Genomic DNA, 25596 nt, shown 5'->3' with positions numbered 1-25596 from the left:
CTTCAGTTTCAAATAATTTCTTTCTATTTCATGATTTTGGGTGTGTTTAGCTGTCCCGTCTTTTCGTCAAGATTGAGTCCGAAAACTTCAGAAAAACAAAGAAAAACGGGTGTCTAATTTCCGAAGCCATTTTTGAAATGTGATTTTTTTAAAGAAGATCCCCAAGGGCAGTTTATTCCGTTGGAAGAACTTGACTGAGAGGTCTTTGTCTGTTCAGATCGATGAACAAGACGGTCTTGCAGATTGCTTCCATCGTTTTTGCTCTGTCCGGGGGGAATGTCACATGCCGCTGATATGTTGTCCAGCAAAGGTAAAGCATCGCTAGTTAATAGAAGGATGGAACAAAGGGGGTGAGGTGGGAATAAGGGTAGGGGGGGGGGGGGGAGGCACGCGCACGAATTATTCACCTTCGGTTGCAAGTATGTACACGCGCAGTTGAAAACATGCACATAACAGACAGACAGACAGACAGAGTTTGAGACAGACGTACAGACGTACAGACGTACAGACAGTCAGACAGACAGACAGACGGACGGACAGACAGACAGACAGACAGAAATACAGACAGACAAACAGACAGACGGACAGGCAGACAGACAGACAGATAGAATACAGACAGACAGGCATATAGACACATGCATCAGGCACGAACACACATATATACCGATAGACAATCATATGGGCAAACAGATGAACACACTCTGTATCTCTCCCTTCTCACGGGGAGTAAGAGAGAGAGAGAGAGAGAGAGAGAGAGAGAGAGAGAGAGAGAGAGAGAGAGAGAGAGAGAGAGAGAGAGAGAGAGAGAGAGAGATTGAGAGAGATTGAGAGATAGAGATTGAGAGAGAGTGAGAGTGAGAGAGAGAGAGTGAGAGTGAGAGAGAAAAAGAGAGAGAGAAAGAGAAGAGAGGGAAAGAGAGGGGGAGAGATTGAGAGAGAGAGAGAGAGAGAAAGAGAGAGAGAGAGAGAGAGAGAGAGAGAGAGATTGATTGATTGATTGATTTAACTTTATTACAGAAGGATGGAGATTTTAGGCGTTGCCTGGTCCTACAATCTGTCCTTGCTAACTAACATGAATACAAAACAGAACATGAAAACATTATAAGACCAGAAAAGGTTGACGGCAAAGATAATCGTACATATGATAATAAATGGCGAGAGAGAGAGAGAGAGAGAGAGAGAGAGAGAGAGAGAGAGAGAGAGAGAGAGAGAGAGAGAGAGAGAGAGAGAGAGAGAGAGAGAGAGAGAGAGAGAGAGAGAGAGAGAGAGAGAGAGAGAGAGAGCGCGCATCCACCCCAATAGCCTTTGCTTTGGCAAAGTATTCTCGATTTCTCTGTCTGCTTTTCCCTCTGCTACTCTTTCCCAGAACGGACAAACAGAACTAATATTACCCAATATTGACGGACTGTGTGATGATATCTTCTGCTATGGTCTGTTGAGACAGTGATATCAAAATCGAGACCGGAGGTCGAGATTTTGATATCACTGTCGAAACAGACCAATAGCAGAAGATATCATCACACAGTCAGTCAATGTTAGATATATTGCTAATTCTCTGGACATTTTGTATTTACTGTAAAGAAATTACAAAAGTATGTCTTAGTTTTGGCTGTTCCATATCCCTCCCTCTGATTATTATTTCTTTTTGTTCACTCTTTTCTTGTACTTTTCAGTATTTTAAAATGTCTTTCCTTTCAAAAAGTCTTTAGTCACTTGCTCAGCTAAATTCTGGGATAATTACATTTTCATATATATTTGTTTGTTTTTAAATTTAGGTGTTTTTGTTTTTGAAGTGGGGAAGCAATAAAGAGGTCGTCGATATCAAAACTGATATCGACGGAAATCTCGTCGATATCACTTTTGCACTGAGCTCAGTTTTGCCCAATTGACCAATGGAAATCCACGTAACATATGAAATAGCAATATATCAAGATGTGACCTGCCAATTGTTATATCATCAAAACAATTAAATCTGTACCGGCGGTGCAGGCTTTCAAGATAAAAATAACATGAAAACAAGTCGCGTAAGGCGAAAATACAACATTTAGTCAAGTAGCTGTCGAACTCACAGAATGAAACTGAACGCAACGCAACGCAGCAAGACCGTATACTCGTAGCATCGTCACTCCACCGCCCGTGGCAAAGGCAGTGCCAGTGGAATTGACAAGAAGAGCGGGGTATTCGTTGCGCTGAGAAGGATAGCACGCTTTTCTGTACCTCTCTTCGTTTTAACTTTCTGAGCGTGTTTTAATCGAAACATATTAGCGGCCCTTGTACGTTACACAAAACAGCCTCATTGTGCACTCCATGCAACAAACACCAAAATTGGCAGAGACAGGCAGTTTTATGTATTTATCAAACTCTGATACAGGGCCATCGTGAAAAATTAGTTTAAAGGTGTTTTTTAATACAATTGCAAAATGGCCGCCACATGTACTTTAGCAAAATTATTAATTTATGTTCAGTTGATGCTACAAGCACCAAATTTGGCAGGGAGGTACAGTTTTATGTACTTGTCAAGGTCTGATACAGGGCCACCAAAATAAATTTGTTTAAAAGATTATTTTAATGCAATGTTCAAAATGGCTGCCACAAAAAAAGTCTAAAATTGTAGATTTGCGTTCATGTAGTGCAACAACCCTCAAAATTGGCAGAGATGCACAGTTTTCTGAACTTATTAAGTTCTGATACAGAGCCACTTAAAATATGAATATTTGCTGGTTATTTAAAGCATAATTTCAAAATGACAACCACGGGAATACATGCAAACGCACATGCTGGAACGTAACTGAAGGAACACAAGAAGTTTAGAGCAATGTAGCTTGATCTACCTAGTGTTGGGGGTTGTTAGCAGATGCACACGTAGTCCGGCTTTGCAGCATTTGCAGCGTTGGGTTCTGCATGACTTCTTGCAGGCACACTTGAGAAGCTCGCGGCATGCTGTAGATGCTTCAGGGCCGATGGTCCAAAGGGGTTGCCACTCTCCGTCATTGTTTTTCCAACCCCATTCAGAGGGATTATGCAGGTGTGGGATTTTCTGCCTGGCCCCAAATGTAGCTGCCTTGATAGACTGCCCTTTTGATATGCTGTAGCAGAGCATCGCTTGTTGGTGAAATGTTTTCAATCTGCCTGGTTTTCTTGATGAAGAGATGTCTTCTGGCGCTGTTGACATCCAGGCAGTTACTAGCTTTGTCGTAGAGGAGCACAACAAACCTCTCCAACACAGCTCTGTCATCAGGTGTCAAGATACACGGAGGCGTTGACAGCCGAAGGAAAGTTTCAGTCACATCATCGAACATACTTCACACCTCCCAAGCCTTCTTCTTACTGATGCCATTGAAAAATGACACAGTGTCGCACCCAGAAAAACTGTGGAAAAGAGAAAGGCAGGATGATCCCACCAGGACCAAGGTTCCTGGCAATAAGGTGAGCAGGAATGTGCCGGAAGTCTTTGCCAACACACATCGCCACCCAAATTTCGTGGTCAGGATAGCGTGATGCAGAGGCGACGGCTAGGACAACAACATCTGTGTCGGTGGTGCGAAGCAAGATGTGTTTGCTGTCCTTTGCTGCATCCACTAGGTGTGTCATTATCCTACTGTCGGCTTCCTCATGGGTGCAAGGAGACAGTGCACTAAGCTCAACAGGGACATTGGAAATGGCAATAGAACACTGGGTGGTGACAATGGTCTTCTCAGTGGGAATTCGCAGGAGACACTGTGCCAGGTACTTAAAGAGCTCCGTTTTGTTGTCATCTACCCTGAGGAATGTGTGCCAGTTGGGTGGTATGGCGCCTGTTGGTGTGACACGCTTTCTCTTTCCCTTGCCCCTCACCTCCCTTGCAGTCTTCTTCAGGCTGTCTGTCCTGTACATATCCCATATCACATCCAGGCGGGAAACTGTTTGCAGCAAGAGGGTGATGTGCGGCAAAAACACATCCTCTGCATATGCACGAAATGTCTTTGCTGCCCCAGGCCGAATCATGTGCACGATTGCAGCGCCATCCAAAATCAGAACATCTGCATCAGAACGCACTGCTTCAGGCGGTGACAATTGCTCCAGGCATTCCATCAGGCGTGATTTCAATCCCGGCCTTATTTGTCCTTCAGAGGAAAGTGATGGAGGGGTACTGTGATTTTCATGCTGGAAGAAGTCGTCGAGTCCTCCTGGGCGGGTCTGGCATGCAATATAGAGCCTGGAAAAGAGACTGTTGTTCTTTTTAAGGATGGAAAGTTTGCAAGTTCCAGTGCCTTTCTTCTTCCGTTTTGTGCCAGCAATAAGGACCATGTTGTTGCGCTTGATAGGGTCAGAGAATTTCTTGGTCTTTGTCTTGAGCCTATCTTCCACAAATGATGTGTACTGCTGTATCCCGGTCGTCAACATGGATTTCATGGCCTCATGCGTCGCAGCACTGATGATCTCAGTGCTCTGAAGAGCCCGTGAGGAAATCGCATGTTCGCTCAGCAAAAGGGTTTCCCGCCTCCTTTATGACATCAATGATTTTTGTGACGTTGTCAGCAAAATCCACTTGGAAGGCCAAGCTTTGCTCATGATGGCCAAGTTTCTCCGAGTCTTTCTCAGGAGGGCTAAGGGTCCGTTGAAATTCCTGGATGATGCGTGCAACTTCAGGGCCACTGACCATCCACCATCCCAAAGCAGCTGGATTACCTGTCAAGCCAACGGCCCCACCATCACCTTTCACAATCGCATTATTCTGTTCATGTGCATGATCCAGTGCCAGTCTTGAAAATGGCCTTCCAGTCTTTTGCAGGACAAAGTGGCCTTGTTGGAATTCATGGCTAACAGACTCAATGGCACTGATTTTTTTCATTAAGTTCACATGCACAGACATCCACCTTGCATAGTTATGCTGGTCAAATGCAAAGAACACTGGCACCATTTTCGCGATGTACTGCTGATACAACATGAAGTCACCACTTCTCACGGAAGACAGAAAAGCAAGCACAAGAACTTCTAATTGCATGATCAAAGCCCAGAAGTGAAACGTTGGACTGTTCTCCGTCATGATGACTTTCCACTCATCCACAGGCATGATCTTCTCCCCAAGAGCTTGGCATGAGAGACGATATTGCTCATAGGCAGCATTCATCAGTTGGTAGAGGGCACATACTGTAAGCTGATGAGCATGCCGAGTCTTGGTGACATGAGCAGCTGACAAGAAGGAGTCTGCAGTACCAACTGTAGTCACACCAGCCTGTACAAGGACGTCTGTCCAGCCACTGTCACGCAGGAGACTTCCAAGGGCCTTCAAAAAAGCCCTCTCGGTGTGAAGTCCTCCCAAAACGATGGTCATTCTGCTTTCTCCATACAAATCAGGATGCCTCCACTGAATTTGTTTGGCAAGGGCAAAGAGAGGCCCTCTGCAACTGTGTGTGTGCATCTGCTAACAACCCCCAACACTAGGTAAATCAAGCTACATTGCTCTAAACTTCTTGTGTTCCTTCAGTTACGTTCCAGCATGTGCGTTTGCATGTATTCCCGTGGTTGTCATTTTGAAATTATGCTTTAAATAACCAACAAATATTCATATTTTAAGTGGCTCTGTATCAGAACTTAATAAGTTCAGAAAACTGTGCATCTCTGCCAATTTTGAGGGTTGTTGCACTACATGAACGCAAATCTACAATTTTAGACTTTTTTTTGTGGCAGCCATTTTGAACATTGCATTAAAATAATCTTTTAAACAAATTTATTTTGGTGGCCCTGTATCAGACCTTGACAAGTACATAAAACTGTACCTCCCTGCCAAATTTGGTGCTTGTAGCATCAACTGAACATAAATTAATAATTTTGCTAAATTACATGTGGCGGCCATTTTGAAATTGTATTAAAAAACACCTTTAAACTAATTTTTCACGATGGCCCTGTATCAGAGTTTGATAAATACATAAAACTGCCTGTCTCTGCCAATTTTGGTGTTTGTTACATGAAGTGCACAATTCGAACACATATAAGGGCCGCTATATCATATCTATATGTTTTTGGAATCAGGAACCGACAAGGAATAAGATGAAAGTGTTTTTAAATTGATTTCGAAAAAAAATTTTGATAATAATTTTTATATATTTAATTTTCGGAGCTTGTTTTTAATCCAAATATAACATATGTACATGTTTTTGGAATCAGAAAATGATGGGGAATAAGATGAACGTAAATTTGGATCGTTTTATAAATTTTTATTTTTTTTTTACAATTTTCAGATTTTTAATGACCAAAGTCATTAATTAATTTTTAAGCCACCAAGCTGAAATGCAATACCGAAGTCCGGGCTTCGTCGAAGATTACTTGACCAAAATTTCAACCAATTTGGTTGAAAAGGAGAGCGTGACAGTGCCGCCTCAACTTTCACGAAAAGCCGGATATGACGTCATAAAAGACATTTATAAAAAAAATGAAAAAAACGTCTGGGGATTTCATACCCAGGAACTCTCATGTCAAATTTCATAAAGATCGGTCCAGTAGTTTAGTCTGAATCGCTCTACACACACACACAGACAGACAGACACACACACGCACGCACGCACATACACCACGACCCTCGTCTCGATTCCCCCTCTACGTTAAAACATTTAGTCAAAACTTGACTAAATGTAAAAAAGACTTTCAGCAACAGGAACCAGGTCTTTGAGGTGTAACATCAAAACGTGTTTGTGAGTGCGATCGGATATAGACTGTTAGTGACATCAAAGATATTTGCGTTGCGCCATCCCGTTCTGGAATACGCTGCTCTGTGATAAAATCGGTCGTTCATCCCTTGACAAGTTTTTTTCTCCTGTTGAGTGTGTGTCTGCGTGTGTCTGCGTGCGCGCGCGCATGAGTGGGTGCGTGAATAGGCGCGTGCGTGCGTACTTGCGAGAACGCGTGTGTGTGCGTGTGAGCTTGAGCGCGTGTACAGTGTGTGTGTGTGTGTGTGTGTGTGTGTGTGTGTGCGTGCCCGCGTGCGCGCAACAGTGGGTGCGTGAATAGGTGCGTGCGTGCGTACTTGCGAGAACGCGTGTGTGTGCGTGCGTGCGTACTTGCGAGAACGCGTGTGTGTGCGTGTGAGCTTGAGCGCGTGTACAGTGTGTGTGTGTGTGTGTGTGTGTGTGTTTCTGTCTGTCTGTCTGTGTGCATGTGTGTCTGTGTCTGTATGAGTGTGCGTCAGTGCGTGCTTGCATCAGTACATGAGAACCTGCCAATGTGCGCATATCTAGACGCGTGTGTAAACAAACTTTATTTTTGTCTCGATTTATCTTCTTACCACAAACAAGCAAAAAGATACAACTGGGTTTCACAAAAAACAATTTCGGCAGCTGCAGTTTGAGTTATTTACTGTTAGGTTTTGATGCAAGCGCCGGACAAGAATAGACGAGTAAATACAGCCACGGAAAGTGGATGAAAGCAGAAACATATTGGGCTCGAGACGTAAATCGGTAGATGTAAGACACCTTTTTTTTCTCACGTTAACGAACGATTCGGCTAATTTGACTTGAGTCTCACACCACTGAATCAGGGCTCCCCACGGACGCCCCTCCTAGTGCGTCCCGGGACCCTCACTTTTAAATTGTAGAGGGTCCATGGACCCACACTGCAGTATTTTAGAGGGTCCCAAGGGGCCAAACGCCGAAAAGTCCCAGTGTACTTATAAAACATTGTGGTCACGTATAGTGTACTGCGAAGTGTCGATTGCAGTCTGAAAATGGTATTTACGGTACGCACGATAAAGGACATTTAGAGCGTCCTATGACCCGCTCTTTAAAAATCTAGTGCGTCCAGGGACCCCCTCCATATATTTCTAGTACGTGTTTTCGACTTCAAGTGCGTATAGGACGCAGGGACGCGCGCTATGGGGAGCCCTGTGATTATAAGCTCTCAGTCACCCAAAGCATTCAAACGAGCACTTAAAACGCACCTCTTCAAGAAATACAACCCCTGATTTTGCTTTCTCAGTCCATCAGTAGGCTACATGTAGTGTATTTGTTGTTTTAGTGATAATGTATATAAACATCAAGGACTGTTTTCAGCATTGTTGATAACATGTTCTGTTTGATTAAGGGTATTCAGCTGGTATTTCCTTGTTTTTTTACTACCTATTTTATTCATGTTTTTATTACTTAGTTAGTGGAAGAATCTTTTGTAATGTATGTTTGATGGTGTATGCTTTTAATTAAGCGTTGTTGACTATGAATGTAGATGTAAATGCTTGTATAACTGTGTTTTAATTTTAAATGTGTCAAGCGCAAAGAGCATAATTGTAAAGTTATGATGTTGCGCTATATAAATGCTCATTTATTATTATTATTATTATTAAACTGGAGGTAGAGTATGATAAAAGAAGGTATATTGCTCTCAACCTCGTCAGCTCGTCTTATACGTCAACCGTATTTTGTTGTCCTATGTTGGTTTAAGCGTGTTTTTATTAATTTCTTGTATACATGTTATATACAGTAACAACATTAAGAACGTTAACAAGCAGACTGCTTATGGACGTGACACGTTCTAAAACTGATAATCAATACACATTCTGATAACAAGACATGGCGAACAAGTGATAACTTCAACCCTTTTCTTTCAAAATATTTCATAATATTTTATATGTCCTATGTTCTATGTAAAGTGCGTTATTTTGTACTGTTTTTACTCTTTCCGTAAAGAAGTTGGACATTGTTATTTTTACCGACACTTTTCACCAAACGTGATTGTAAGATGAGTGTATACGTATGCATTGTGAAAAAGAAAAAGAAACACCTGGACTTGACTTGGTAAGTGGTGGAGACCCTATAGTTCACAGGGGAAGGAATATGTGTTTAAAGAAATATATTGATACACCTGCATTATTTGGACACCGGTACTTGACACAATGCGAAATAATGACTTTTCACAAAAAGTCATCAAGGTGAAATAATGAATATCTACAGGTGACCTTTTGGAAACCGTCATGTTCAAACATCGGTCACATCATCCAGGGCTCACACTCACGAACGAAAGCACAGAGAGACAGAATTGATGAGAACACAGGCCTACGTACACGTGAGCCAGTAAGCGACGTTAACGGATGTAAGAAAACATACTTCTTCAGAGTTTTATTCGGTTTGCCGGATTCGCATTTTGACAACATTTTCAGCAAAAGGTTTTCTGAACATCGGTCTTCAAGTACGACGGGTGTCTGAACGATGGACGTGGAAGAGATGCCAGACTCTTGTAGCTGTCGACCTCTATCTCGATCTGGGTCACTGTGACACCGCCCCGGGGTCAAGGTGACCTTGTCAGGGTACCTATATTTATTACTTGACGTTAAAATGTAAGTACATGGCATCATTTAATACAGTCATCGATTGATCTGTTGTTACAAGTAACCCTGCTGTGCATATGATTTCACCCTATATTTACTGAAATGCTTAAAATTCAGGCAGAAGTTGATATTGCGAAGACCGAAAATTCAGTGCTGAAGCTTCGTGCAGCGCGCTTCGTGAAGTAGACTTAGGGGACCTTAGGGAATTCGACTCCGCCAAATCAATTTCAGGCTTTATCTATCTCCGCCTTCTTTCACGCAAACACACACGTGCACAAATGCAGACGCATGCATTCACTGGCACAACATTTATACCAGCATTTCCGTGAACATCAACACAGTTTAGTTTTTCACTGACTCGTACAGATGAGACCTCCTCAACATCCCAATTCCCTCTTAAAAATACTTGTAATCAGAGTTACTTAATGAAGCAAATTTCTCCTGCCGGCTTCAATTTTGTTGTTTGTAAATGAGGCGCGGAAGGGGGGGGGGGGGGGGGGGGGGTTAGCTGGAACGAATTGGCTGAAAAGCAAAACAACATAAGAAGAAACAGATTTTGTGTAGTTCTAAGATTAAATCTTGGTTGTAAAGATCCGATACGCAGATTAAGACTGGCACGCAGCATGTTTTCTTAATCATCCTTTGGCGCATAAAAAACACAACTTGTGATGTTAACCAGATGTCACTGTTTACATCCAATGTTATGTCATTTATACCCCCCCCCCACTTAAGTTACACACACACACAACCACACACACACTCACACACACACACGTACACTCCCTCTCTCTCTCTCTCACTCACGCACACGCTCTCACACACACGCATACACACTCCCGCACGGACGCGCCCCTCCCCCCCCCCGCACACACACCTGCAAGCCTCACATGTTCACTTTTCATGACGAATTTTTCCCTGACAGGGAAGTCATGTTTTCCATTTGGGTTAGAAATGCGGATAAGGCTTCTATCTCACTTTATAAACAGCATATCAAACACTTTATCTACACGAACAAAAACACAAAACACTTTTCCCACAGCGACGAACAAACACCTTTTCTGTATGGACAAACAAACACTTTTTCTACAGGACACCTTTCCTGCAGTGATAACGTCAAGGACCAGTAGTTCAAATCTATGAACAGGCAGATTTGCCGATTTTTTTTTGGACGGGTGGGAAAAGGTGAAGACAAGGGCTGCCAAAATTGTCCCGAAATTGTCCCATAATTGCCCAAACTGGTATGGTCATTCCGGCAAATTTGCCTTCGAAAACAAATCCGCGCAACATCTGTGGAGTTGTATCTCCACAAACAGCAAGCACACACTCTTCCAACAACCCTTGTCACTGCTTCAGCACGTGACCTAAAACGAGCACATCCTCACAGTCGCGAGACTGGAAACTTACTGAACACCAGCCTCATCATCGGTTTTCAAGTACGACGGGTGTCTGAACGGTGGACGTGGAAGAGATGCCAGACCCTCGTAGCTGTCGACCTCTTTCTCAATCTGGGTCACTGTGACGACGCGGCGGGGTCAAGGTGACCTTGTCAGGGGAAAGAACTCTAACCAGGGTCAAGAATGTACATACATCTGTCATAAAAGCGAACAGAAGTGGCACCCATGCGGTTTCTGGGAGTGATAGAAATTGATGATAAATGTGCTGATGATAGACTCGGTGCTGAGATCCTGGCAAACAACACAAAACCATCTAAGAAATGTTAGGTACCGTAAGCCGTTGTCTAAAACGTCCTTAAGTGCCCGAGGAATTTGTCGCAGCAGGAAGTCCGAAGCGATAGTGGACCGTGTTTCTAGCTGTTAAAATGTTTTAGTTTATATTTGACACGTCCGTTCAGACTCACGTTCCGCTGAGACATATATAGATTGGCCCTGCATTCCGTTAAGTTTCATGAATGGAATCTGAAGTTAAAAGAAGTACGGGCGGTTCAAAACAAGACAATATTGATTACTTGATTGATGAACGGATAGATTGATTGTACGCTGCACAGTGCCAGCTAAGCTGGAAGGAAATTCAACCTGTATACATACATGCAGTCAGAAACTGAAGCTTTTGATCTATTCAGTACTACCGGCAAAGCTTTCACAAGACTTTTGAAAGGATGGTTTAAAATAAATGCACCCGGGTGGAAACTTAAGTAAGGTATAAGTGTTAGTTAGAGGGCATTGGGAAATGAGGAACATATGAGCTTGTGGCGATCATACTTTTTTGAGGATTAGAAGTCGCTTGTTCATTTCAATGCTTGTTATTCTCTCAGGTGCCAGGAGACGGGTTCCGCATAATACTCACTCGCGCTATTACGAATGTCGTATGCATTTCAAGCGCTTACTTCCCTTTGTTTATCAGATAAGTGAGTACGGTATGAAAACTTGAGCAAGGTATGGAAACTTGAGCAAGGTGTGGAAACTTGAGCAAGGTATGGAAACTTGAGCAAGGTATGGAAACTTGAGCAAGGTGTGGAAACTTGAGCAAGGTATGGAAACTTGAGCAAGGTATGGAAACTTGAGCAAGGTGTGGAAACTTGAGCAAGGTATGGAAACTTGAGCAAGGTGTGGAAACTTGAGCAAGGTATGGAAACTTGAGCAAGGTGTGGAAACTTGAGCAAGGTATGGAAACTTGAGCAAGGTATGGAAACTTGAGCAAGGTGTGGAAACTTGAGCAAGGTATGGAAACTTGAGCAAGGTGTGGAAACTCGAGCAAGGTATGGAAACTTGAGCAAGGTATGGAAACTTGAGCAAGGTATGGAAACTTGAGCAAGGTGTGGAAACTTGAGCAAGGTATGGAAACTTGAGCAAGGTGTGGAAACTCGAGCAAGGTGTGGAAACTTGAGCAAGGTGTGGAAACTTGAGCAAGGTATGGAAACTTGAGCAAGGTATGGAAACTTGAGCAAGGTGTGGAAACTTGAGCAAGGTATGGAAACTTGAGCAAGGTATGGAAACTTGAGCAAGGTATGGAAACTTGAGCAAGGTGTGGAAACTTGAGCAAGGTATGGAAACTTGAGCAAGGTGTGGAAACTCGAGCAAGGTGTGGAAACTTGAGCAAGGTGTGGAAACTTGAGCAAGGTGTGGAAACTTGAGCAAGGTGTGGAAACTTGAGCAAGGTGTGGAAACTTGAGCAAGGTGTGGAAACTTGAGCAAGGTGTGGAAACTTGAGTAAGGTGTGGAAACTTGAGCAAGGTGTGGAAACTTGAGTAAGGTTTGCTATGGGCCTGTTTCTGACTGGTATAATGATAGAAGATAACTCGCTTTTGAACTCAACAACCGCACACGTTAAACAGCAGAATTATCTGTGCACCAACGCACTCTGGAAGCTGATAACCAAGATTGTTGAATGCTACGAACACAGCCGCCACCAGAAGCCTTTGAGTCATTACAGAATGCCATCAAACCTGTCAAAGTCCGTTGAATAGTAAGGTAATCACCACCCCAAAAAGATCAAGGGGAATACAGCAAGCGCAGTTTATTTCTGAGTACTAAGTGAAAAAAGCCATCCATTTTGACGTTAACAGTTTTGTAGTGTCCTTCGTCACCGTTGATGCAAACCAGTCCACCATTTACTTCTACTTTGAGGCTAGAACAGCTCTTCTCCATTTCAAATATCGGCGTTAATCTATTGCATATTCTCTTATTATTGCTACTGATAGCCTTTCCCATAATGAAATATTCTGTGAAGACTTAGAATATTTTAATCGACAAATTTAGTAAGCTGAAATGACTGTAACTTACACAATCAATTCAAGCACACACACAAAAACAGTCTGCAGAACAATCAGCGAAGGTGTGTGTGTGTGTGTGTGTGTGTGTGTGTGCCGTGTGTGTGTGTGTGTGTGTGTGTGTGTGTGTGTGTGTGTGTGTAAAACTAAAGGTGTACATGTGTACATTTAACTTTTAAATGTAGATGTCGGATTTTGTCAGTTCGACACATCTTATCTCCCTCGAGAGAGAGAGTGTGTATGTGTGTGTGTGTGTGTGTGTGTGTGTGTGTGTGTGTTTTTTTGTGTGTGGGTGTGCGTGCGTGCGTGCGTGCGTGCGTGCATGTGTAGTTGTGCGTCTGTTTATTCATTTGTTTGTTTCCGTGCACGCGCGCACATGTATTGTATGTGTGGGGGGGGGGGGGGAGGAGGGGTACCGGGTGTGTGAGTGTGTGTGTGTGCGTGTGTGTTTATGTGTTTGTACGTATTTTTGCGAGTGCCTGCCTGCCTGTGTGTGCGTGCGGGTATAATTGTGCGTTTGTTTGTGTGCGCGTGCGTGCGTGTGTGTGTGTGTGTGTGTGTGTGTGTGTGTGTCTGCGTGCATGTGTGTGTGTATGTGTGTGTGTGTGTTCGACGGTGTGTGTGTGTGTGTGTGTGTGCACCCCCCATCCCCCTTACCACACACTGTTATGAGCTGAGTATTTGTGCCTCGATATATTATTGATGTTCTTACGTTTTATGTTGTTTATTATGATTCACCACACCCGAGTTTCTCGTAATTGAGATAATACAGTGTTCTATGTCTATGCCTATGTCTAACACACATGCACACACGCGCGTAGGCTAAACAAATCCAATTTTGACTTTCAACTTTATATAAACATACATTCTGTTCACAATTAACGAGGACAAACAAAATTTACAAATACCAGAGTACAACAATTTATCTTTTGTAAAAATTCGGACACACATTTTCCCAATTAATATGAAAGTCACCGAACTTATTTTCTTTTCACTACACCTTGTATCTTTTTTTTTTCTTTTTTTTTTCGTCTTTACACCTGTTCCCTTGTCCCGTTGTGCTCTCACACCGCCCCGTCCCTGTACTCGCTGCTCCAACCACCTCTGAATTTCGTTCCGCTGCCAGACTTGTCGATTTTACAGACGCTCCAGGGGGGGATGTCGGGTCGCTGCGGTAGGCTACCCTCGGAAGATGACACTGCACTTCTGCTGAGTCACTTCGACGGTGTTCAGTAGTGGGTCTGTCCCGAGCTAACGGACGCAGCCCACTACCTACTATGCCCCCTACAAACGACATTGACTTTTAAGTCGCGGAGCCAGACTGAGTGAGCGTCACCTCCAGAGAGGAGACCGCCACCACGTCCCTCCGTCGACCCCCCCCAGAACGTCACACGTTGAAGACTGACGGCAGAACTACTATTCAGGGAAGGAAGGAACAGGAACACTGAGACCAAGGTCACCATGAGAGCCCCGGGCATGAAGGGCCACAAGAGCAAGGACAATGATTAATGAGATGAGGATGATTATAATGATGCTTTGGATTTCCAATTTGGTTTGAGACTACGTGACAGGGCAGCACTGTACGCTTTCTGTCATAATATATCCTGGCGTCAACCAGGCCCGAGAACTGCCGCACCTGCGGTGTTGGTCAGGTATACAGAACCTGAGCACCCTCAAAGTCGCATTCGTTAAGTGAATGACACTCGGCTGTGTGATCCCAGCCTTCCCATAGGAACCATAGCACTTCCACTCTGGGTAGGGGCCGACCGTAGCCCGAAAAACCCACATGACCCTGATGGGATTCGAACCCACGACCTCCCGGCCCGCAGCCCGATGCGCTAACCACTGCGCTACGGGGGCCGGTTTACACCTTGTATCTTGATTCCCCAAACACTGATTGATTTCTGCCTTTTCAAATTTACCAGTAACCCAAACGTTCGCTCTAACCAACATATTTTGTCCAAAACAGTTTTGCCGATACATAATCATTAAAAAAAGAAGAGGTTTAACATAACCGACTTCGCTACCACATAAACAAAAAATGTTTTATTCTCCCCAACATTCTGGTCAACAAAATCATTATTATAGACAGTCATTCTGATTCAATTTCAAGACAATCATCACAGCTTTGAACCGACCCTTTTGTTCAACCAGGCAGAAGCAACAACTATAGTAAAAGCTACAGCGCAATCAACGTTCGCCCATTTACGAACTCGCGATGAGATTTGTTTCCTCTGGTCACCAAGCCTACCGTTTACAAACGCATGCGCACTAATTGGGATTCCCCCAATTTCCTCGACCTTGACCTCAGAACTCTCGAAGCCACTACTTCGGCTTTCAATTTAGCTCTTGCATACCGAGTAGCTGGCAACTTTGCTTCCGAAGTTCCCACTTTCAATGTTAATTTGCAGGGTCTCTCACTTGACATCATTATACGACGATATCGCTTCTTTAAGGGTCCTTACCCATCCAAACGAAGATCTCCAACGCATACTACAATTGCAGGATATTCCTGTTTTTAAGGCAGCTCATTGGGAAATGAGCTCAGACAGAATATCGAAGACGTGAAATGCGTCAATCGAGCAACTGTCGTAACTTGGCTACAATGAGACGGTCGGCTACCTTGCACCATAGACATGAACTGTGACATTCTTGCTTAATTTAGGTGAAATGCTTGAAACAGAGTGGCTCAAAAGCGACAACCGAAAAAAACGTGCTCGAGTCATTCGGCGAAGGTGGCGAGCTTTCAAACCATCAGGACTGAATAACTCATATTACATCTTTTCATCACGCAGTTTTCACACGAGTAGCATGGTGCAGTGGTTACGGATTCGGAAATTCGATCCGCCGCTCTGGGTTCAAGTGCCGCTGGGAGGAAAAGTTTATTTTTTTAATTTTTTTTTTTTATTAATCTTTATCTTTATAGAATTCAGGCTGCAACAACCGGTTTTTGTCTCTGTGTTCATTTTTTTTTAATTGCGTAAAGAAACTGTCCTATGCTTTCACAAAAAATCCAATCTTGATTTTCAACTGTACATTAATATAAAAAGCAGGAAAAAAGAACAGAAAAAAAGATCAATAAAGACGGATGCTCCCCGATAACAAAAACAAAACAAAAAAAAGAGAGGCAAAAAAGAAAGGGTTGAAGCTGCCTGCATGCATCTGAGATTAAAAAAAAACAAAAAAACATTCAACATAATCATTTATTTTTCTCCCTACCATTCAGGTCAACAAAGTCATTGTCATAGCTAGGCAGTCATTCGATTCCAAGACAATCATCACAGGTTTGAACAGACCCTTTCGTTTAACCATTCAAAAAACAACAGCAATAACGCTGTTAGTACTACAGCGCGCTCAACGTTCGCCCTTTTGAACTCGCGATGAGACTTGTTTCTTCTGGTCGCCAAGCTTACCGTCAACAAACGCATGGGATTCCCCAAATTTTCGCGACCTTGACCGAATACTCTCGAAGTCAGCACTACGGCGTTCATGCATAGGGAACAGTTAGAAAGTTAACTTCGGGAGTTCCCACTTTCAAAAGAGGCCTCTATTTCCAGTGTTTCTGACTTCCAGTTCATGCATACGGGCCCAGGCGTGTGCGACATGAGATAGAGTTATCCTTCCTGTACCAAGTACAGAAGTCCTACACTCAGCGCTCTGTGCACTAAGCAACGTAAAAAGCGAAAGGGTTCACGATGCGTTGCTACAGATCATTGGAGGTATCTTGGTAATTGTTTTTTTCGACGTTTTTTTCTCTCCAACACTGGACGAATTCCGAAAATAACTCTCTCGGGTCTGTATGTGTTGTGAAAGAGTGAATGCCCTTGCTTTTTACTCGGACAAACATTGGAGGGGCCAATCACTAGCGAGGGGTGTGTCGGAAACACGTGGACAGGAGCACGTGTGAAGTTATGTGTCAGAGGAAAAGCAAGGGTATTCACTCTTACACAACCAATGCAAACCCGACGGAGTTATTTTCGAAAATCGTCTATTTTGTTCAGAGGCCTGTATTTTTCAATAAATCGCTTTTTAGTAAGCAGACCATTACCCATGTTCAAATGATTTTTTAAATGTTATTATGGGTATAATAATCAGGTCTTCAAAAAGACTACTAACTTTTACAGCCGCAGGCACTACTGGAGTGTAATTCTGCTGTTCGTTTGTAGTCATTATGGAGAAATAATTATCCTACATACGTGAGAGAGACACCCGTGAGATAATAATCGTTCAAATCACACGTGTGTATATCATGTAAATGAGGTCATGTCAAGCAAGTCTGGCAGGGACCTGTTTTTCCATTGCTTATGATGCCCAAGTCACCGAGACAAACGTCATTATAGAAACAAAACTTGCTCTCGCTAATTACCCTCGATGAATCTTTTGAACTAACACGTCACGCCACACTTTCAGAGTGACGTTTCTTTGCTTTGACGTAATAGATTGCACGAGGCTTTAGAAGAGATCGAGGTTCCAAAACAAGCGTCTTCAATTTAGCTGCCTCGTCTGCAAGACATTTTCAGTAAAATACACGTAAGTACAGTATGTAGGATAAACAGAATACTACATGGCTTGCTGTGTCGTACCAGATTTACACTCGTTGCTTTTTCAAATAGTGAACAGCTCGCTTTCGCTCGCAGTTCAATATTTAAAAAAAACAACTCGTGTAAATCTGGTACGACACAGCAAGCCATGTAGTATTCTATATTTTTAGCATCCATATATGCAAGCCGCAAAATCGTCGTCTTATTGTCTTGAATCGATTTTTAGAGGAACACAAAGCAAAAAATTCACACTTTTTGAGAAAACAAAAGAACATTAAAATACCAGAGGGTCTCAAATGAGCTATACTGGTTGACAGCTGCACTGGACCCAATCCCTGTGCCTCCGCTAGGTAGGTGTAGGAGTAGAACTGACCTGTCCGGCCCACAGAGATATAGAATATTCTATATCTCTGTGGTCCGGCCTGGTCGGCTCTGCTGGGGTCCTGTGCCGATCGAGGTGAACGAGAAAGTTACCAACCGGGTAGAAGTCAACCGCGGTGCTGGATTAATTTAAATTAAGATTTGTTGTGATTTCAACGAATCAGACCCAGCCGGGGTTTTTCTCACCCGTTTAAGTTTCAGTTTTGTGCATATCAGCGCTGGTGTACGAATAATTTCTGTTTGTTTTTTGTTTTGTTTTCTGGCTTGAAGATGATACAAAGTGAGCTGTTTGTTGGATCAGTGATGCAAAGACTGATGTGTGTTTTGGAAGCGCGAGTACACGTGCACACGGTTGGCGCCAAGACGGAAATACGCTTACATGTCTGCACCATCCCCGTCAGTTCCCGTTCCATACACACTTTGTATGTCTAGGTAAACACTGACACACACACGCGTCCATGCACACACGGGCGCACATGACAAAGATGTCTTCTTCTGTCTGTCTGTTACTGTCTGTCTATATCTAGTAGCCGTCTAAATGTCTCAGCCTGTCTGTATGTCTGTATGTCTGTCTGTCTGTCTGTCTGTCTGTCTGCCTCTCTCAGTCTCCCCCTCGCTCTGTCTCTCAACGCTTAATCAACCTTGATCAACCTTTGTCATTCTGACGATTTCAACTTTTCTTTGTCACCACAAAAATAATATCCAGAGACAAAGATAAATACAGAGAGAGAGAGAGAGAGAGAGAGAGAGAGAGAGAGAGAGAGAGAGAGAGAGAGAGAGAGAGAGAGAGAGAGAGAGAGAAAGAGTGAGAGAGAGACTGATAAAGTGAAAGAGAGAGAGAGTGAAAGAGAGAGAGAGACTGAGCAAGTGAAAGAGAGAGAGAGAGTGAGAGAGTGAAACAGAGAGAGACAGAGACAGAGAGAACGAGAAAGAGAGAGATAGACAGAAAGATAAACAAAGACAGAGAGGCAGAGAGCGCGAAGAAACGGTCTGTTTTCTTCAGGTTGGCTTTCCAAACGTAATCGGCCGTAGCGGAACTGAGGCGGATGACAAAGCTCCAGCCCAAACGGCCTATCATACTATTCGTACATCAATCTTTATCCCAGAGGAACACTTTCCCTCCCTGCAGTCTGCGAGAACAAGCGTTCTTGAAATCTTCGCAGGTATCATATACAAGCCATTGTCACTATGATGAGAGAAGAAAGAAAGAGAGAGCCGGAGAGCGAGAGCGAGCGAGAGAGAGAGAGAGAGAGAGAGAGAGAGAGAGAGAGAGAGAGAGAGAGAGTGAGTGTGTGTAGAGAGAGAGAGATAGTGTGTGTGTGTGTATTTGTGTGTGTGTGTGTGAGAGAGAGAGAGAGAGAGAGAGAGAGAGAGAGAGAGAGAGAGATACACACATATACCTCAAAATGAAGAGAGAAGAGAAAGAAATAGAGAGAAAGAAGGAGAAGAGTGAAAGAGAAAGATAGTGATATATACAGAGAGATAGAGCATAGGGAGAGACATACAGAGAGAGAGAGAGAGAGAGAGAGAGAGAGAGAGAGAGAGAGAGAGAGAGAGAGACAGACAGACAGACAGACAGACCAAGACAGACACAGAGAGAAGGATGAGAGAGAGAGAGAGAGAGAGAGAGAGACACAGAGAGAGAGAGACACACAGAGAGAGAGACAGACAGAGAGAGAGAGAAAGAGAGAGAGAGAGAGAGAGAGAGAGAGAGAGAGAGAGAGAGAGAGAGAGAAAAGAAAGAGAGACAGAAAGGTAGAGTGATAGGGAGAGAGATATACAGAGAGAGTGTTAATGATCCACAACATGACACACACACACACACACACACACACACACACACACACACACACACACACACACACATACACACACACACACACACATACACACTCAAATCGATGCTTACCTCTACCTCGTCGCTCATCAATCTTCCTCCCACAGACACAAAACACTCCCTGCCTATCTCACATCCCGCGAAACTTAGTTGTGTTTTCTTTCAATCGTGGCACGCGTGAATGCGCAATTGTTTTGCATCGCACACAGGCAGGCGGAGAAAGGACAACCCGATAGCTGCCACATTTGTCCGTATAATCCCTCGTTTAAATGCTGTCTATCATTACCAGCGTCCGATGCACGTTTCACTTGGAAAAATCCTCGTATTTTCAGGCTATACACACCTTACTGACATCTGCGAAAGATACGAATCTGGAGGGTTTGAATATGCTGAGTCAGTGCAGCGCTCACTCGACTGATGTTGCTCCTCCTACAAATGAGTCGATCCCCGAATTTGTAAAACGTGTTCGAGATAAAATAAAAGGAAGACTTTATAGACCTGCAAACAGTACACAGTTTGTGGAAGGATCATACACAAATTGAAGATCCTGTACACCAAATAATGGAATATGAAGTAATTCGCTCAACACAGTCATGTAGAAGTCATTCGCATTTTGTTGTGGTTGGCACTGGGATGTGGGTGGGGGGTGGCACCTTTTACCACAGGTAGTAACTAAGCTCAGTAAGTAACACAGGTGAAAGTAAGTTACGTCAGTAAGGAACGGTAAGTGACTGTGGAAAGTACTGTACTCTTGAGTCGATCCCCAAATTCGGATTTTTTTCTCACTCGAAAGAGCACAACAGTCAGACAATTCAATATGAAATCTTGCCACTTTGTGGACTGTTCAGATTTAATCTGAAGTTCATGTACACCACATATGAAGTTATTTGGTCAACATACGTAGACGTTATTAGCATTTTTGTGGGTTCCATTTTTTTGGTATGTTGTTCCACAATGTCCCCTACCTCGAAGTTTCCTCGAATTACCGCTTCAATCAGCCACAGGATCGTATTGCGAACCTGGAAAAAACACACAGCTCGTTAAAATGTCACCCCGTCAAATTATTCCATTGCAGATATCACAGAACATCAACCGTCGATTGATAGATGTGTCCGCTCTGACTGACTGGTGCACACTGACGGCTTCATGCGTCTGAGTATGAGTCGAGTTATTCCAGTCTAAGAACGGATGATGATGAAAACTTGTGGTGCACTAACAACTCATGCACGTTCATTTTCTGACATGCGCGCCGAGTATGGGGCACATCCCAGACACTTGAAGAAGTCATGCAATGGCTTACAAACATTGAGGAACGATTAAAAAGAAGCCCGGTGTAACACGACATTTTTACTCCACGAAAAAAAGACTCCCGAGTACAAATTTCGTACGACATCTTACTCCCCAAATTTTTACTTCCAGTATATATCTCGTGGGCGAAAATGGGATGCGGGCGTAGGGATAATGCCAATATGTGATCTCGCGCAAACGAATGTCGCGCTACCCTCCCTCCCACCTCCAAGTCTAACAGGGGACAAGGTAGTAAAAGTTGCGTACACCTGGCGTTGGTAGTAAATTGCTCGTGTTTGGGTGGAGTCGTTGATTCGTTATCTATAATTCGTCAGGGAAGTAACATTTCGTACGAAATTTGTACTCGGAACACACCTGTCGTGGGGAGCAATTTTCTCGTGTTGTGGGGGAGTTATTTGTTTGTAAAGGGAGTAACATTTTCGTACATTTTTACTCCGGAGTAAAACTCTCGTGGGAGTAATTTTCTCGTGTTACACCGGTTCAGCTAAAGAGGAGGCCTTTCCCCACTTGGCGTGAAATCATGCAGAAATAGGCTCATTAGATTTCCAGAACGGAGATTTTTTTTTTACCATCGTGAATTTGGCTGTGTACGTAAAGGCCATACATTAAACACAGCATGTTGGTATAACAGCTCTCGCTTTACCAGAATTTTCTGGTATTGTATCAATAACAAGTCGCGTAAGGCGAAATTACAACATTCAATCAAGCTGTCGAACTAACAGAATGAAACTGAACTCACTGCATTTTTACAGCAAGAGCGTATACTCGTAGCATCGTCAGTCCACCGCTCGATGCACAGGCAGTGAAATTGACAAGAAGAGCGGGGTAGTAGTTGCGCTGAGAAGGATAGCAGGCTTTTCTTTATCTCTATTCTTTTTAACTTTCTGAGCGTGTTTTTAATCCAAACATATCACATCTATATGTTTTTGGAATCAGGAACCCACAAGGAATAAAATGAAATTGTTTTTAAATCGATTTCGGAAATTTTATTTTAATAATAATTTTTATATTTTTAATTTTCAGAGCTTGTTTTTAATCCGAATATAACATATTTATATGTTTTAGGAATCAGAAAATGATGAAGAATAAGATAAACGTAAATTTGAATCGTTTAAAAAAAAGAAGTTTTTTTTACAATTTTCAGATTTTTAATGACCAAAGTCATTCATTAATTTTTAAGGCACCAAGCTGAAATGCAATACCGAAGTCCGGCCTTCGTCGAAGACTGCTTGGCCAAAATGTCAATCAATTTGATTGAAAAATGAGGGTGTGACAGTGCCGCCTCAACTTTTACAAAAAGCCGGATATGACGTCATCAAAGGTATTTATCGAAAAAAAGAAAAAAAACGTCCGGGGATATCATTCCCAGGAACTCTCATGTCAAATTTCATAAAGATCGGTCCAGTAGTTTGGTCTGAATCGCTCTACACACACACACAGACAGACAGACAGACAGACAGACAGACACACACACACACACACACACACACACACACACACACATACACCACAACCCTCGTCTCGATTCCCCCTCTACGTTAAAACATTTAGTCAAGTTTTGACTAAATGTAAAAAGCTTCAAGTACCAACAATGAACTGAGCTAACGGTCGTAGATACCGGTTGATATTTTAGTTGAACTTGACAAGTATATAACGCATTCACCGTGATTTACTGTTTGGTGTAAAAGCAAGGATTAAAACAGGATTCTTGCTTGTAAGGAACCACACGTTAAAACCTACTTGTGAAAAAACTGACACGAGTACACATGGGACCCGCGTAGCCCACGATCTCAGAAGAAGAAGACGTAGTAAAGAAAGACTGGTTAAAGGCACAGTAAGCCTCCCGTAAACCATCACAGATATTGTCAGGCTTTTACACACAGTACAAACACCCTTCCATTTGAACGCTCACCAAACGGGAACATCCTAGCTGCCCTCCGTAATGAGCGAGCAATTTTCAAAGAATTTATTTTTGCGTGGTTTATCTTACCCATAAGCCATCGTGAACCCGTGTGATCAAGTTTCCCTTTTTCACAATGTAGTCGTCAGTTAGTAATTTGAATGCGACTCGCTGTGAACTTATTTGCAATAGCACGTTATTAAGCACCTCTGACTATGCACGAAACAAACGGCTGTGGTTCACAAGAACTCTAGCGATGGCTTTTGACATTTCAGAGGAACTGGCGAAAGGTACAGGGTGACCAACAAAAAAAGAGTACCCAAACAAAACGTCATGAATTGAACAAAAATAAAGCAATCTTCATAAAATTTATTTACACACACAGGTAGCCTCTGCATGATTTGCACAGACAATTTTAGCGTTCTAGCTTGTCTTTCAGGAAAGTTATGCTCATTCTACAGAACATGCTCCAAATGGCCTCCCCCGGATTTAAATCCCCCAGATTTCTATCTTTGGGGGTTCCTGAAAGACAACGTCTACAGGAACAACCCACAGACAATCACAGAACTCAAGAGAGCCATCACAACAACCATTCGCGGAATCTCGCAACAGGAGTGTGTGCGGGTGATTGATAACTTTGCGCGGCGAGCTCAAGTTTGCCTGCAGCGGCGCGGAGGCCATTTGGAGCATGTTCTGTAGAATGAGCATAACTTTCCTGAAAGACAAGCTAGAACGCTAAAATTTTATGTGCAAATCATGCAGAGGCTACTTGTGTGTGTAAATACATTTTATGAAGATTGCTTTATTTTGTTCAATTTATGACGTTTTGTTTGGGTACTCTTTTTTGGGGGGTCACCCTGTATAAACCGTCGTCTGCTACGAGAACCACGACCTTGCGTGTCCCTGCTTCCGAGCTTTTCTTTTTTCAAACTTTCAAAACTTCGAATTGTACTGATCTTTTCTTGATGAAAAAAGAATTCTTTTATGATTTAAGAATGTTTGTGTAACAAGCTGTCAATTTATTATTTAGATTTTAAAAGTTAGGCCTACTAGCGCCAAAACGCACCACGGTCCGATTGTCTCTGACACAATCCGCAAAATTAATTCTTTAAAAATTGCTCGCTCTTTACGTAGGGCACCTAGGATGTTCCCGTTTGGTGAGCGTTCAAATGGAAGGGTGTTTGTACTGTGTGTAAAAGCCTGACAGTATATGTGATGGTTTACGGGAGGCTTACTGCGCCTTTAAGATAATGATCCCTCTATATAATCAACCGATCAGGCATACAGGCGCGAGGGGCGCAGGTCAGCCAATACGGCGACCACTGACTTCTTCCACCCGGGTTGACCGTCGGAAGCTGTTAACGTCTTCATTCAACATGGAGTTAAAGCCACCGCAAACAAGAACGGCAGCCGACTGATCTCTTTCGGGGCTGAACACTGTCGGCTCCTGGATTAAGTTTTCAGCCTGATCCGCATGAAGGTCACCAAAGGTCACCAATCTATCAGCCTCTGCTGATTATTCACGCGACCTTTGACTCTAAAGCCCACGGGGGACAACCTGGCGCAACAGCTGCCGACCAAGGTCAATCGTGGGGGGGGGGGGGGGAAAAACACCACCACAGACACGAGTTCATATCAGAAAATGTAGCCAAAAAAGTAAGCGCCAGACCAGTTTCCGGATGTCCTGCGGCATCTACTGGGCGTGAAATTGGGTGAACTCTCTGTTTTCACAGGTTGAACAAAGCAGTTCACAGGCCACAGGCCTGTCAGCTCGTCGTTACAACTTTCTCCCTTAGCGACCGACTAAACACACTTCAGTGTAGCGACTCCGGTTAAAGAACAAGTCCTTCCCGTGACAACAGTTTGTCTCCAGCTCTCACATCTGCCTGGGGTTTAATGGAATAAGCCCTTTCCTCTACCTTGACACATGCCAACAATTAACATACTGACTGATTCCTGTGCAGATTTGGATCTTTTTTTTTTTTAGCACATTTAATGCTGCGTCGCCCAAACCAAATAACGGTTTTGGGTGTGACGAAAAAAGAACAGGGCCGTCGTCCAAGCCGGGAGGCTGACACAAATCCGGATAACACGTAACCCACTTTCCGTCTTTGACTCAACGGTCAAAAAACTGGCTCGGCCGCTTTTAGTTTCACAAGAAATGTTTGTGCCTGTTCTTTTTGTCAATTTCAAATCCTAATTTTCTTCTCCAAAATCCTTCTGAACAGGGTGGGCTGTATTGTTTTCCTACCAGAATCTTTCGAATTTCTTTTACTGATTTAACTTTTTTTCCACAAAAGGTCGGAATTTCACAGACTGAACAATTTACATCGTTTATATCGACATTTCTTAAAAGGAGATGTACAGCTGCTCGAACAACATTGTACTCAAGCAATCTATTTGCAGTGTAGCCAGTTCTTTCACACACTTCTTCATAGGAAGCAAAACGTCCATTCTCACACACATCGCTCACATACATTATACCAGTTTTAATCCAATCCGCAAAAAAAAGTGGGTTTCCTTGACAAATTATATTCCACAACAAACCCGAAACAGAATTACCATTATTATCGACTTGATTGTTATCAAGCCATGCCTTCAACACAGCGG

General features: G+C 43.2%; 1 protein-coding gene across 1 annotated transcript in view; it reads right to left on the bottom strand.

Moving 5' to 3' along the window:
- The window catches only part of LOC138983094 (secretin receptor-like), a 91644-nt gene extending 71527 nt beyond the window's left edge, over positions 1-20117 (bottom strand). The window contains exon 1 of the mRNA XM_070356502.1: positions 19851-20117. Within this exon, the coding sequence (XP_070212603.1) occupies positions 19851-19868 (18 nt within the window). The 5' untranslated portion in view covers positions 19869-20117. The remainder of the gene's footprint in view (positions 1-19850) is intronic.
- Between the last annotated feature and the right edge of the window lie 5479 nt (positions 20118-25596).

This window comes from Littorina saxatilis, linkage group LG12 (assembly GCF_037325665.1).
Source record: "Littorina saxatilis isolate snail1 linkage group LG12, US_GU_Lsax_2.0, whole genome shotgun sequence".
NCBI lineage: Eukaryota > Metazoa > Mollusca > Gastropoda > Littorinimorpha > Littorinidae > Littorina > Littorina saxatilis.
The sequence above is the reverse complement of the archived record's forward strand: the minus strand, read 5'-3'. Positions and strand labels throughout refer to the sequence as shown.